The 14,150-nt window shown below is 36.8% G+C and overlaps 2 protein-coding genes, 1 non-coding gene and 1 pseudogene across 3 annotated transcripts; 2 read left to right on the plus strand and 2 right to left on the minus strand.

Moving 5' to 3' along the window:
• Positions 1–3,068, minus strand: LOC110420266 (putative receptor protein kinase ZmPK1; annotated as a pseudogene).
• A 143-nt stretch (positions 3,069–3,211) lies between these two features.
• Positions 3,212–9,061, minus strand: LOC110420267 (serine/threonine-protein kinase ATG1c-like). The gene is made up of 13 exons (XM_021433516.1): positions 8,563–9,061; positions 7,517–7,634; positions 7,376–7,434; positions 6,976–7,040; positions 6,612–6,705; positions 6,444–6,524; positions 6,174–6,282; positions 5,581–5,653; positions 5,111–5,490; positions 4,609–4,970; positions 4,172–4,466; positions 3,890–3,960; positions 3,212–3,629 (listed from the first exon to the last, which is right to left on the minus strand). The coding sequence occupies exons 1-13, from the start codon at positions 8,803–8,805 to the stop codon at positions 3,399–3,401; spliced, it is 2,181 nt and encodes a 726-aa protein (XP_021289191.1). The 5' UTR covers positions 8,806–9,061; the 3' UTR covers positions 3,212–3,398.
• Positions 9,062–11,690: 2,629 nt separating this feature from the next.
• On the plus strand, positions 11,691–11,764 carry TRNAV-CAC (transfer RNA valine (anticodon CAC)). Its single transcript has one exon. It is a non-coding gene; the product is annotated as a tRNA-Val (tRNA).
• Positions 11,765–11,809: 45 nt separating this feature from the next.
• Positions 11,810–14,144, plus strand: LOC110420379 (PRA1 family protein A1-like). The gene is made up of 7 exons (XM_021433661.2): positions 11,810–12,214; positions 12,441–12,481; positions 12,561–12,639; positions 12,822–12,908; positions 12,986–13,074; positions 13,173–13,244; positions 13,333–14,144. The coding sequence occupies exons 1-7, from the start codon at positions 12,057–12,059 to the stop codon at positions 13,434–13,436; spliced, it is 630 nt and encodes a 209-aa protein (XP_021289336.1). The 5' UTR covers positions 11,810–12,056; the 3' UTR covers positions 13,437–14,144.
• The last annotated feature ends 6 nt before the right edge of the window (positions 14,145–14,150 follow it).

Genomic DNA, 14,150 nt, shown 5'->3' on the forward strand with positions numbered 1-14,150 from the left:
AACCATCAACCCAAAAGCCATTGATACCTGATAGCTAAAAGTTAAACTGAAGGTAGAAAAGAGATTTATAACTCAAATGGCACTACCATTCTCTGGAGTTTATATCCGACTAACATCTTCACATTCCATTAGGGCTTGGACTATGGAATCCATTGTTGGTCTCCTGTTTCTATCTTCCTCCACACAAGAAATTCCAATTTCAACCATTTTTGCTGCTTGGATTTTGCTGAATTCTCCATTCAATCTTGTGTCCACTGCATCCTCTATCCAGGCTGTCTCTTCACCCTGAATTTTTCCTTTGATTACTCTGACAAATCTCGTCAACTCGGTTTCCTGTCCCTCGCCATCCTCCTCCACCCAATTGGAGAGTCGAATGCCTTTCACCAACTCCAGAATCACCACCCCATAACCATACACGTCTACTTTTGCTGTGATAGGAAGGTTTAATGCCCACTCAGGAGCCATGTAACCTTTTGTTCCTCGAATTCGAGAGAATTCAGAATTCTTGCGGCCTCTTTGAGACAACTTTGCTAGTCCAAAATCTGAAATCTTGGGTTCAAAATCACCATCCAGCAGTATGTTTTCAGGTTTCACGTCACAGTGTATAACCCATTCGAGGCACTCATGGTGAAGATAAGCCAAACCTTTTGCTGACCCCAGGGCAATTTTAAATCTCTCTTTCCATCCAAGAATATTTTCTGCAAAAGAAGTTTGTCTAAAGACTTATTTTCCACGTACTCATAGACCAAGAGTCTATGTCTGGATTCTGAACAAAATCCCCAATCCTCACAAGGTTCATGTGGTTGATCTTTCCGATTGTGCTCACTTCTGCCCAAAAAACTTCCTCCATTTGATACGCATTTCCCAGTTTCTTGACAGCCACCACCCTTTCGTCCTCCAAGACATCCTATAATACCGCTCCGGAGGCTCCTTGACCCAACTCTCCTGAGTTCTTGGTTGCCTTCTTGAGTTCGATATAAGTGAACTTCATTATTGACTAGATATACACGATTTCCTTCCTCCACAACAGCGTGCACATCACGTCTTCTGAAAAGAAGCCACCAACCTGACATTATGAAGAGCATTTCAATGGCACCAATGACAGAGGCAAACGAGTATAGATACACCCATCTCACCCTTTTACCTCCAGTTCCATACATAGAAGAAGAAGCCCTATAGGTATTGTAGATACACTTGAATTGCATATACGATTAGTGTCATTGAGAACATATGCGTTCTGATGTTTCTATGCTCAAAGGCATTTTAAATATATGTCACTTGGACTTACAGACTGGTGCCATTGAAAATTCAATTTTGATGTAACATTTCGCATCCCCTGATAGCTTGTTGCCAAATGCTTGACACCGGCAATCTTCCAAGCATTTCGTCTGGCAGATTCTAATGTATATTGTAAGGGAAGAGGAATCAAATCATAGAAATCCGCCTGTTGAATCTTCACGAACTCACCTGTTGGAGTGTGACAGCTTCTAGTGAACCTAGGCTTGCAACCTTTGTTCCAATTACTCGGGTCATCCATCTCTATCCAGGAGGACTGAGCACTTTGGTTCTGGAGCATAGTACTACATCCCATTCCTCCACAAACGCCATGCACTAAACACTGTTGCATAACAGCTTTCCACTGAGACGGGATAATCCTGTCCATTATTCAAGCTTATGAGCCTGAGGTTTCCATCGTGGTCCTTGTCAGCTCCTCTTGATCGCCCAGAACTGGTCAGGATGATTTGAAAGCTGCATCCAATCACTTGAGAAAAACCTGCCCATGTCATCTAAAATAGCAATTCTAGTACTGTTAAAGTTTGTTCTCCCATTTGTAAACACGTTTGTGTCAATATTAGGCCAATACACGCTTGAAACATCAGGCCCATCATACATCAATCTCAAGACATTATCATTATCAAAAAGAAAATGGAAATATCCAGTAGCATAAGTTCCTCTGCTTAACTTGGAAATCAACTTCTTACTCTTGGTAAAGAGTTGGTGAGGAAGAAGTGTATCCGTAGGGAAATCAAAGCTTTGCCAAAGAATTTTACCAGATGAGTCCATAAGAACAAGATTTCCATTATCCAAAAGCTCCGCCTTCTGAGCATCTGTGCTGCTGGTGTTGGTCTCCCACGTGGTGGAGCCATCGACATCTTTTAAGACAAAGGCACCATCTTGCTGCAGAGAAACTCTAGAGCCCTTCCCATTAACAGGTTTGTCACGGTTAGCCACCCAAGCAACCGTTTTCTCCTTGGAGTTGGTGAACCAAATGGAGAAGCAGTAAGCATTTTCACCAACACTATAAAAGCCGCAGGTAAACGTGTTGTCCGCAGAAATTAACAGGTCCGAGTCATGTTCGACAGACAGAGAAGAACCTCTCGGCAGAATGTTGGGATTTCTTGAACTTGACAAAGAAAAGCAGAGAGAGATAACAATGAGAAAAAGAGTTGAGCTCAGGGATGTATAGCTTTGGGATCTCATGGCTACTGCCTCTCCTGGGCTTAGGAACTTCTGCCATTGTTGAATAATAAAGGACACTCCTATATGAAGTGTATAATGTGAACTATAGAGTTCTTCAAAGACCATCAAGTCCACAACACTGGTGATTTTCTAAGTCTCCATCTCAACTTTCAGCCGCCTTGGGTCAAACGGTAGTGGAATATTCCAAATAAGGCAACCTTATAAAATATGATAAAATCCCCCTTTATTCAATCTGAAATTTAACAGAAATTTCTGACATGAGGTTTGCAATGAGTATATATTAATTCAATACTTGATAATGTAAATATTATATTAGGGTAGCACCGTGGTTCTCGACCTCATTTCTTTCCCTTGGTATTATTCCCAATTTCCTTGACCTGCCAATTCCACAAACTCCACCTCCGCGTTCTACACGCAGTTCAGTCATGTTGCCCCTTTGACGAAAAGCCAAAACCCCCGTTTCACCGTTCTACACGACATTCAGCTAATTACAGTTATTCGTAAATCTATGAAGAACAAATTACCGAAGCTTTCCGACACCTTCAAATTCACCTTTTGGCGATGATCAAGTTCCCTGTTCCCCGGGAGATTATTAGCTCTCGCTCCTTCCATGACCCTCTATAGAGAAGCATAAGTTTTTCAGCTTCATTCGTTCCCGTCGTGCCGGCGCTGTTAAACTGGAATTATACATACATTTTCCATTTATACAGTTTTAATACTCTAAAGCACATCTAACCATTTATCATTCTTTCATAGCAGCAATGAGTATATTACAACATCCAAACCGGGTACCTTTGACCCTGGTTAACACCCCCAGTCCCCTGTTACTCAAAAGAATAACTGTACAAATAAATATGTTTACACAATGAAACAGGGTAAGTCATCAGGAGGACGGGCTAAAAAATGTTTGACTGACTCTATGGCTGCTCCTTGCACTTGAGAAGAGCCATCCTCTGGGATCTTGAGTAACCTTGCCTGTTTCTAAGAAAATCAATGTAAGTTCGAAGTCTATACCGATCGGAGTTTGTGAGAGAAAATGGAGGATTGAGAATGAGGGATGGTGCTTCGACTAGAAGAAACACTAATAAACGCACTGCCTTTGAATACAACAAAGCTGCACTTTCCATATCACCCATGAGCTCATCAACCTGCAACGACACACATGACAGTACAATTTCAGCTCATTGCTATCTTCTATCACCTTAATTCAAGAAAACTTTCATGGCATTTATCAAATACATCAAAAACTTCATTTCATATTGTAAAAGATCCTGGCTCGAATCTATTCTCATGTTTTGTTGCCTTCACCTCATACAAATAGTTTAAAGCAATGTCCAGTCAATTAAATAGTTAGATAAATACAATTTAGGCACATTGGAATGAATCAAGGCGAGAACAAAATACTCACCCCTCCATGCCTTCCCAAAGCAAGGGCAGCTTGAAATATTGTCTCCATTGCATCAGGCATCTCTGTTCTTCCTGCAATTATGATGAGAAAATGCTAATTTAGAATCTTAAAATTTATAGAATGAAAACAAGGTGGTATAATTTTGTTTACTTTCACATCAGCAATACTGTCAAAGTCCATGAATTGTTATATTATACATTTAGTTGCTTTCTCATTCTGTAAGCAATTTCAAAGTGGACCAACAAATATTGACAGAGGCAGTAATACTTATCAAAGGCATACCAGGCTCAATAACCTTGGCAAGTTCCTCAGCATGTTCAACTTCCCGGAGAAATTCCCTCTCTATCTCTAAGGATATATCCTCTGGTCCTTCAGGGCTGACAACATCCTGACATTCTTCCGTGTCAGATGTTCCATGCTTCTTGCTGCCACTCCTCCTCAATCTGCTCATTTCTTGGCTTGGACTTACTTCCATTGCCGATGCAGCTTGTGTATGGCAAATATGCAATGCTTGCTTCCAAATTGCAAGAATCACAAGCTGGATTGAGAATGCTTCAAGTTGTCTACCTGCCTCAATCTATCAAACGACCATGATAACATTACATACAAAATAACCTCAACAAACCTTACTATAGCAAAGAAAATACCAGGAGAACCCAGCTAGCAACATGTCTACAGAAGAAAGATGCAGTGAGATCATTCATCCCCTACGGACTGACCTTTTCGTGCACTAATTCTGTAATAGTAGATGCACACTGCTGTAATGACTTTATCCTCGTCATGCAATGAGATGATGGCTGTTCCAGAACATCTCCCATATCCATGGATCCTTGAGAAGTCCCAGGGGCAGAGCTCTGACTTTCCAAGCTTCCTACATGACAGATATTAATGTTTGTGGCACCAACAATAGGCACAGGGGCAGTTGATGTGCTGTTATTGGTAAAAGGGATCAAAGGTGGACTCTCTGATTTGTATGGGATATTGTTTGGCTTGGAAGTGCTAGCTGAAGAACATGACACATCCATGGGAGGTCCAGACACAAGAACATAATCTTGGTCGATCAACTCCAGTGAGTCCCCAACTGTGGAAACAATGCAAGGATGACAGTTAAACCAGACAAGTTATGACAATGGCTCAGAACACAATGTTTGAGCAAGATATATGGGAACTAGATCATATGCAACTGATTTGAGAATTGGAACATAATAAGATTGCCGGTACCTCTTGAACAAGTATTCACAGATCTTTGATCCATGGATTTCTGAGGTTCATGTAGTGTTTCACCTGGAACCTTGCGACTTTCAAGCCTAAAACTAGTATTTTCTGATTTATGTCTTGTACCACTGTATTTGGAAGTAAAACCCACTTTACTCAAAGGATTAGATGTTACTTCACTAGCATCTTTTGCATCAGGAGAAAATCCATAAGCAGATTTCATTGAGGAACTCTCCATTGCTAAGGAAGGGCTCCCTTCAGGACCACTAGAATCATCATCCAGAAAGAAAGGGAGACAGTCCTCCTGAAAGCTGTCCTCAGTATTCCTAACAAGATTGCTTTCAGACAAAGGATAACCAGCCATTGTTCTTGAAAATCTCTGACTCCTGAATATACCACAAAGTTTCATAATTTAGGGAACTGAAAGATATTGTATATCAATACAAAACGATCAGAAGAATCATTTCCCCAGTTACCTCAATGACTCATCTGGTTGGCCCTGAGAAAGAAATGGGTGGTTAAAGAACTCTTCAAATGTTAAACGTTCCACTGCAGATACAACAATAAAAAGCAGAACAAGAATGAGTAAAGGTTTATAAATAAAAACTGCTCAGCACTCAAAATGTGTTGATAGCATTGCTGAATAAAACATGACCCTTATGGTTCTCTTTTCCCATTGTCTTGACATATCAGCTAAAGCTTTATCTTAGCATCATCTTCCTTGCATGGTCTAGCATGTAGAGACTAGTATTTATGATACAATAATTCTTGTAAGCTGAATTAACAATTCGACAGTTAAAGTCATTCATGATTAAAACATCAAAGCAAAATGTTGCAAGCCAAAAGTAAGGGATAAGAACAATAATCATGAACTATACAATTTTGATTAAGGTTGAAGCGTAGGAATTAGAATGTTCTTTTATGTACCTCTAATTTTGGCAATCCTCATTTGTCATAGAATTAATTAGCATCTAACAGAAAAATAGTTGCTTTGGTCTCCAACATATCAACAAATAATTCAATTGTCTACGTCTTAAGTTCGCAATTTACATCTTAATTTGTGGAATACCTGGATTACGTCGAAGCAATTTTCGACATAAATCTTTGCAATCGGCAGTCAAATAATTGCTCTCCACAGGGAAATGCAATTCAGTTGATTTCACAATGTTCTGGAGTAACTGCATAAAACCAGATAGTAAAAAAAAAAAGGATCAAGGGAACTGCACACAAATATATTCACTAGTTCAACCCAGGTAATTAATTGCAAGTCTAAAGTTAGAACTTCCGAGAACCCTAGAGACCACTTCAGACAAACAAAAAAGTTCAAAGTTCATTACACCTGTATTTGATTGTTTCCAGTGAACGGAGTTTTCCCAGTAACGAGCTGAAATAAAATAGCACCGACACTCCAGAGATCTGCCTGTGTATTAAGTCAATGTTAGTAGGCAGTAATTTCAGTATGATAGAGAAGAGGGAAGACGAGTCTTGGGAGGGGAGTAACTATCACCTTTGCATCATACTTCTGCAGTTGCATTATCTCTGGAGCCATGTACAGCGGTGAACCACACAATGTTTCAGCCAGCCCCCTAGGTTGCAGAGATCTGCCAAAACAGAACTGTAACATTCCAACTATGGACTATGGGTAAAAAATCCATCGGAAAAGCATACATGCACAGCAGTTAGTACTAAAGATATATTTTTGTTTTCCCTCTGTCCATATTTAAGGGTTACATAAACAAATGAACTTTATTTTAATTGCAAACAACACCAATGGGACTACAAATGCAAAAAAATTTCAATTTGGAACAGAACTCCAAAATAGAGAAAAAAAAAGGTAGACAATAAGTGGGTGGGACAATTTGATCATTTACCTTGCAAATCCAAAGTCAGCAATCTTTAAAACCGCATTGCTATCATTTCTTGATAATAGAAGATTCTGTTCCAAACCAATAAACATTACAAAGAGAATATATTCACAAAACACTTCATAGCATGGACAAGACTAGTATATATCAAAGGTTGTCTTCCAACATGAAGAATTTATTTTTGAATGCTTGTCTGCCAATATATACAACTTCATGACAACCCATAATATGGTTCAAAAGCATACGCAATTTAGAGGGAAAAAAGGCACCATCTCTTACATGTAACTCCTTGATTACAATTATAGAAAGAAAATACAACTTTTAGAGCAGGCTTGCATCTGTACTTATATGCATAAGTAAAAATTATATCAAAATTTGAACTAGAACCAAACAAAATGAACTGAACCTGAGGCTTTAGATCCCGATGTATAAGATTATTGTCACGGAGAACTTGTAGGCCAGCCGCTGCAAAACGATGGTTGAAGAAGTTTTGAGTGAACGAAATTCAGTAGACAGGACCTATAACCAGACAGAGTTTGCAGCATACCTAGCTGCTGCATGAAATGCTTTGCAGTTGCCTCAGAGACACTTCCATGGCGTGCAATATACATAGAAAGATCACCCCCCTTGCAGAACTCCAATACAAGATGTATCTTTCCAGGAACCTACGCATATGTATACAAGCCAAATTAAAAATATCATTAAGATAAATACTATACTCCTGCTCATATAACAAGTAGAAGTACAAAGAACTCGACAGAGTGGCATATCAGCAATATCTCAAATAACTTTCATTTCAAATCAATGTATACTTGTGAGATGACCTCAACATACAAAAGATCTAATGAGAAATAACAAAATGCCAATCCAAGGCATAGACCAAAATTGCAACTAAGGAAACCATTACCCCACTCCAAGCTGTAAATGGAATGAAGGACCACAGGATAAAACTACTTTAGCAGGACGAAAATATGCACAAATAGATATAAACAAAAACAGCACCGAGCTTCACAATCACGTACATGCTAAGAGCTATTCAATTTAGTTTCCCTTGGCCAATGCAAATTTACCCAAAATTTATCAATGTTCCTCAAAGCTTCAACTTAGTATTAGTTGCGGTAGCGCAAAGGGAAACAAAATTAAACTTCAACTCATTTTTGGTCTTCCAAATTGCAAACCAATAGAAGCTTATGTAATCACATTAAACAGATTGACTGCAAATTCTACTCTTCCTTAATTCATTCATTATCTGCTTCTATCAAATATAAGTCAAACATATGACCAACCAAAGTCCTTTTTCAATGGAAAGTCCACAAAAAAATTTTCTCTCAAAAATAGATTCTTCTCGTTAAAATATTTTCAGTAAAAAAATCCTATCCTCTGTTCTTTTATTATTTTCCTTAAAAGAAATTACTATCTAAATAAACGGCACCTCAATTACCAGTCCCTACCTTACATAACAGCTCAATTTCTAAAATAAATTTAAATATTTCCGTTTCCGCCACTTTTCCCTCTACTTTCTCGGCATCCAAACAACTCCTTAAAAACTAATAGTAAAATGAAACAAAATTTAAAAAAAAAAAAAGAACTAACCTCTATAATATCATGCATGCGAATAATATTAGGATGATTAATTCTCCTCAAAATAAAGATCTCCGACATCAAACTATCCTGTAACTTCTTATTGAGCCGACCCATTGCGATCTCCTTTATCGCCACCTCGGTTCCATGAACTCGGTGCCTCGCATGCCAAACAACCGAGAACGAACCGGAACCGATTTGCCGGCCCACTATATAGTTCCCTACCACTCTTCCCCTCCCCGTCGCTTGCGCCATTACAAAAAGACAGAAACCCTAGGATCCAACACCAGAAGTTTTCAAGCTTAAATATTTAGATTATCGGATTCCGGAATTTGGATCTTTCCGAAGATTCGACCCGTATTTTTAAAGGATTTCGGATTGGCCGTGTAAAGATAATATGGTGACGAAGAGCGAGGAAAGGTAGGGGAGGGTGAGATTAAATTTTGAATGGGAGCTTTCCTTGTTTAATAATTATCAGTTCAATTATTGAGACTATTAATTGTGATTAGCGAACGTAATCTTGGATTAGCGTTTCTGATTTGATTCCTTCTCATATAGAGTCCCAAGCCAAAGCGGAATTTGCCATGGGAGAGGATTTTTAACAGACGGTTAGTTTCACCGTGTAACAATGGATGTTAGTGAACTGGCGGGTTTTGATTCGGTGGCTGCGGGTTAGGTGATGATGGAAAAGGCGCCGATGTCGATAGTTGATACGTGTCTGTGAGAGATTGGTTGGATAAATTTACTTTTCCGCCTTTTATGAATTTTTTCAGAGGTTGGGATTCCAACGCCAAATGGTAACAGTGTTTCTTTTCTATTTATCACTTTGTGCTTAAGATATTTTTTTTCTTTTCCTACTAATAAATATCTTATTATCTTAACATTGTATTTTTCATTTTACATCATTCAATTTGAGTAAAAAATAAATCTTTGATTCTTCACTTCATTTCTATCAATAATAAGAAGCAAAAGAATATCCAACATATGTACTAAATAAATTCAAACTAAGTATTTAACAACACGTGAATATTATTAAATAAATAAATAATAAAAGAATCACAAATTATATAAATACACAATAATATAAGTAATTAATTATGCCTTATATTTTTTTTGAAATTAAATAGGTTTCGACACAACAAGATTAATATATAATTACTAGAAACTTAAATTTGTTTTAATTTGTATTGTATTTTTGTCGTGTACAAAATTACTAAACCTATTAACTCCTTATGGAAACAAAAATTATCCATAATATTAATTGAAAACAAAAATATCGATAAGATATTAATAGAAAAAAAAAACAAATCACATAGTATCATGCAAAAATAAAATAAAATGAATTGTAAGTGGCATTTATCCTTTTATAATCTTCTATTTTTTTAATTTATTAATAAAAAATAAATTAGCAACTCTTTATTTGAAAGTGTAACTATGTTTCAATCACTTTTTTTTTCTTTATATTTTTAGTTTTCTATCTTATCAATAAACCTAATTATTCCTTTAATTCAATTTTTTAGGTTTTTGTTGTAGATGTGATGTCGCTTTTTGACGCCATGCCTAGATAAAGTTTGTCATGTTACACATGAAATTTTTGGTCAAAAAGAATTAAGCTTGATTAACTTGTAGCATTAGGTGAGACCTATAACATCCCATTAGCCCAATCTATAGAATCTAATATGCCTAATTAAAGGTTGGCTTAGCTCAAAGTAAAGGGGAAAAAAAGGAAAATATAAATATTAAAAAAATAAGTAATACGTCAATTACACTTGCGAGTATGTTTATGATATAAATTATACTTTATTCATCTCTAAATATATGTTCTTTTTTTTATTTTTATGAAGATTAATATAAATTTTTTGATTTTTATGTATTTTATTTATATTTTAAAAAAATAAGAATTTTTATTATCAAACATGTGTGTGTTACAAAGAAAAAAAGTGACGATATTTATAGATGGATAATCACTAATTTAATTATAATATGAATTCAAAATATATGATAAAGGTTAAGACGTTCAAATTTGAATATTAATCACATTGACATTTAAGTTCCAAAATACACCCACCAACCAAATAAACAATTCTACCCGAGTGTGCGCGCTAGGCCTATTGTTTGATCTTGCTTGTCTGATGTGTTTGCCTAGGTTGCTTGCCGTGTGCGTGGCCTGTTGGTTTGAATTGTTGAACCGTGTAGACTGTTAGCAGACTCAGACTAATCGCTCCACTAGCAAAGATCAACCATGCACCGCCACCCATGAATTTAAAAAAGGACTCTCAATTTGTCAATTATTACGATATCAGGGCATGGTAAGTTTACTTGTGTTGAGTCAAATTAAGCTGCAAGTTTTAATTTTAGTAGTGCCCTTTTTCTTTAAATTTCAATTTTACCATCATATTTTCTTCGAAACTCAAAGATTTTGATTTTTCATAAAGTGCTAATAAAGTCTTGAAATTATAATCCGTCAATCCTTGATTGATATTTATTTATTTTTAATATGGTTGGTATCATTTATGGTTGAGATTAGGATGATACTTAGATGTCTTTAAGCTTTCAATTTTCATAATTGATTAATGAAAATATATTTGACAAATATTTTTTGTAGTTGTTCATTTTTCATAAATTTAATAATTTTACCTATGATTATGAAATACAAATGTTTCCTATTATCTCTGTTAATCATTATTTTAATCCTAAAAACTAACATAATAGGATCAAAATCTTTTTGATGTTATTCCATGCTAATATATTCGCACTTTAATTTCTTCAAAGTAACAATGTTGGAGTTACAAGTTAGTCAAACAAGGCCATCGTGGATTATAGGGATAAGTTGACTGGTGTTTTCCGTAAGACGGAATGACCAACTGAACCCCGAGGTTCAACAACATGCAAACAAAATACTAAGAGTATATCAAACTAAAAGTAGCTTACCAGTTTAAAATTCAAACAAAACATATTCATGTATTGGAATTGACTTGTTCATATAACAAATTTCATATAAATGGCTTGATTTTGGTTTGTTTGCACGCAAAATTAAGTTAATCAAGTAGTTTTGAAAAAAGCTTGGATTAGTACATGAACAAATACAATTATCATTACTTTCTTTCCCTTGGTACATGATACAACTTACCCTCAAGGAGGTCTGGGTGGTGTAGTTGGTTATCACGCTAGTCTCACACACTAGAGGTCCCCGGTTCGAACCCGGGCTCAGACAAATTAAAGGTTTTTATTATTTTTCAATTTGCATTATTCTCCTTCTTGAACCTTCCAAATTCCTTCAAGCTTCAGCCATTTTCATTTTTAGAGCAATCTCCCCCGAAAAGAAAAAAAACTCTCCAAACAAATTAAAGCTCTCCCACCCAAAAACCTCTCCTTCCTTACCCAACCTCGATTTATTTCCCCTCAAGCTTTACTTCCTCGTCAAATTTCCCTTCTCTTGGCCGCCGATTTTCAGTTTCTAGGGTTCCGTACCGTGTGGAAAGGAGGATTGAGCTTAATCGAATCCAATGGATTGGGGAAACGTAACCGCGGAGGATCTGATCGACGCGCTTCGTGAAGTTGACTGGTCATCACCGCCACGACCTCTCTCCGAGTTCTTCTCCCGATTCACCGTCCCTCGATCATATGCTAAATGGAACAGCCGCCTTAAATGCAATCTCTACTAGTAAATCTCCTTTTAATCTTTGTTGTTTTCTTCTTCTTTTTGTAATTCGAATCAGTTTGAATCTTGATCTTTATTGTTTGGTTGCCGTGAAGAGAAAGGAAAATGTTCCAAAACAAGAAAATTCTTAAATCTTGATCGTGAATATACTTGTGCTAATTCTGGATCAAATACTTCATTTCTTTTCGTTTCTTACTTGAATTTAAATGCTTTTTTTTTTCTTTTGCAGCTATCGAACCAACTATTTTATAATGATTGTTCTCATTCTTGGTAAGTAGATGAAACCAGCGGTCCAGCTCGAATTTACTTTTTCTACATATATTTGTACTAATTTTTTGTGATTCTGCAGGTATGGGATTCCTGAGGAGACCGGTTGCTATTTTAGCAGCAATTTTAACAGCGCTTAGCATCGCATTTCTGAATGATAGGTAAGCTATGGTAAAACTCCTCTTCTTTTAGTGCTCTGAATTCGAGTCACTGATGTTGTTATTTTGTATGTTACCTTTGAGATGGAAGTTTGAGATGGAAGGATGAGCCTAGTATTGAAGGTTACAATATGGTTAGATTTAGTTTCTCATCTGTGGTTGCTAATAATTGTTTTCTCGTACAGCTTTGCTGGTACTTTTAGTGAGAAGGTGACAAGAACTGTGAGGCAATTCTCTCCACATTTAGCAGCGAAGATGAGGCCTCCCCTTACGTAAGTTTCATTCACTTATTTGTTTCTGCAAAGTATCTGTTCTTGCTTTTGGTTAGTAACTGTTTCATTTTTGCCAGGCCTGTTATTCGTGGACGGCCGTCAGCTAAAAGAGCAATTCACATATGCGGTCGGCCTCGTTGGGTGTTTGTCTTCATATTCTCTTCTGGTATTATGTTTGAGAAATGTTCTTACATAAAGCAAAACTAATCTGTTTGTCATTAAATGTAGTGTATAAAACAACTGATTTTACCCTTCTTGTTGCAGTGAGTTTTATCCTTTGGTATGTGTCCTGTGGTCTCTTCACTGTGCTATGGGCACTTGCCATTGCACTTCTTGGTATGTCACCTCCTTGTGTCTTTTTTTCTCGTTTCCCCCCCTAAACATGTTACCTTTTCATCTAACACTCTTTCTCTTTCTTTTTCAGCTACCATCCTCCATGCAAGTTTTAGAACACCTAACCTGAAGGCGCGTCTTAACACATTCCGTGAGGAATTTCGTGCAGTTTGGCGCAATTACAGTGAGCTGTAGTTCACACAGTTCGTAGCATGTGAGTATATCTGCATTCAATGTTATATTGGATTTTGGCTTCTTCATTTTGTTTGTTTTAAGGGCTTACCTTGATTAAGAGTTTAGTGCTGTTATTCATGTTTTACTTTTCTAGATTCAGCTGTTAATCGGTTGATTATTTTGGATTATTGTATTATTGACATTCTACTCTTATATATTCTAAGGTTATGGGCTTTTTATTTCACTATCATGACTTGCATGGTAGTGCAGTGGTTTGTCCTTTAAATTCTTTCATTTGTTTCTATTCTCTTGTCGTTGCATGTACGATGTTGTGAAGCCTTCTCTATTTAGTGTTACTGGTTACTGAGTATCTATGAGTATCACTTAGTGCTTTATTTCATCCGAATATGGTAACTCTGTGATTGTACTGGCTCCTTTTTCTCTACGGTTAAGTACTAGTTGATAAAACACTTTGTTGACCTCTTGAATGTGAGAACCTTGGAGAAAAGTTGGCTCTTGAGACCCCCATCCTTGTCTCAAAGTAAGAAGACTTAAAGCATTGAAGCATTGAATGGAGTAGAGATGTTCAAAAGAGTTCTCTTTAGCTGTTGGTGAAGGTTTTGGGTCACTGCCACTGGGTTTCTGCATGACGATTCTTGGCTTAATGGTTAAAAAGAATGTGTCTGCTTGTGGTATGCAAGTTGAAAAGGTTTAATTCTCTAATATCACTGGATT

This window comes from Theobroma umbraticum, unplaced genomic scaffold (genome assembly GCF_002168275.2).
Source record: "Theobroma umbraticum cultivar Fairchild unplaced genomic scaffold, ASM216827v3 scaffold_86.0, whole genome shotgun sequence".
NCBI classification, from domain to species: domain Eukaryota; kingdom Viridiplantae; phylum Streptophyta; class Magnoliopsida; order Malvales; family Malvaceae; genus Theobroma; species Theobroma umbraticum.

Coding starts and splice junctions, on each gene's coding strand:
- LOC110420267 (XM_021433516.1), bottom strand. CDS start 8,805: ATGGCGCAAGCGACGGGGAGGGGAAGAGTGGTAGGGAACTATATAGTG. Junction 7,435..7,516: donor GCATTTCATGCAGCAGCTAG/GTATGCTGCAAA, acceptor ATCGTTTTGCAG/CGGCTGGCCTACAAGTTCTC. Junction 3,630..3,889: donor CTTTGGGAAGGCATGGAGGG/GTGAGTATTTTG, acceptor GTGTCGTTGCAG/GTTGATGAGCTCATGGGTGA.
- LOC110420379 (XM_021433661.2), top strand. CDS start 12,057: ATGGATTGGGGAAACGTAACCGCGGAGGATCTGATCGACGCGCTTCGT. Junction 12,909..12,985: donor AAGATGAGGCCTCCCCTTAC/GTAAGTTTCATT, acceptor CATTTTTGCCAG/GCCTGTTATTCGTGGACGGC. Junction 13,245..13,332: donor ACTTGCCATTGCACTTCTTG/GTATGTCACCTC, acceptor TTTCTTTTTCAG/CTACCATCCTCCATGCAAGT.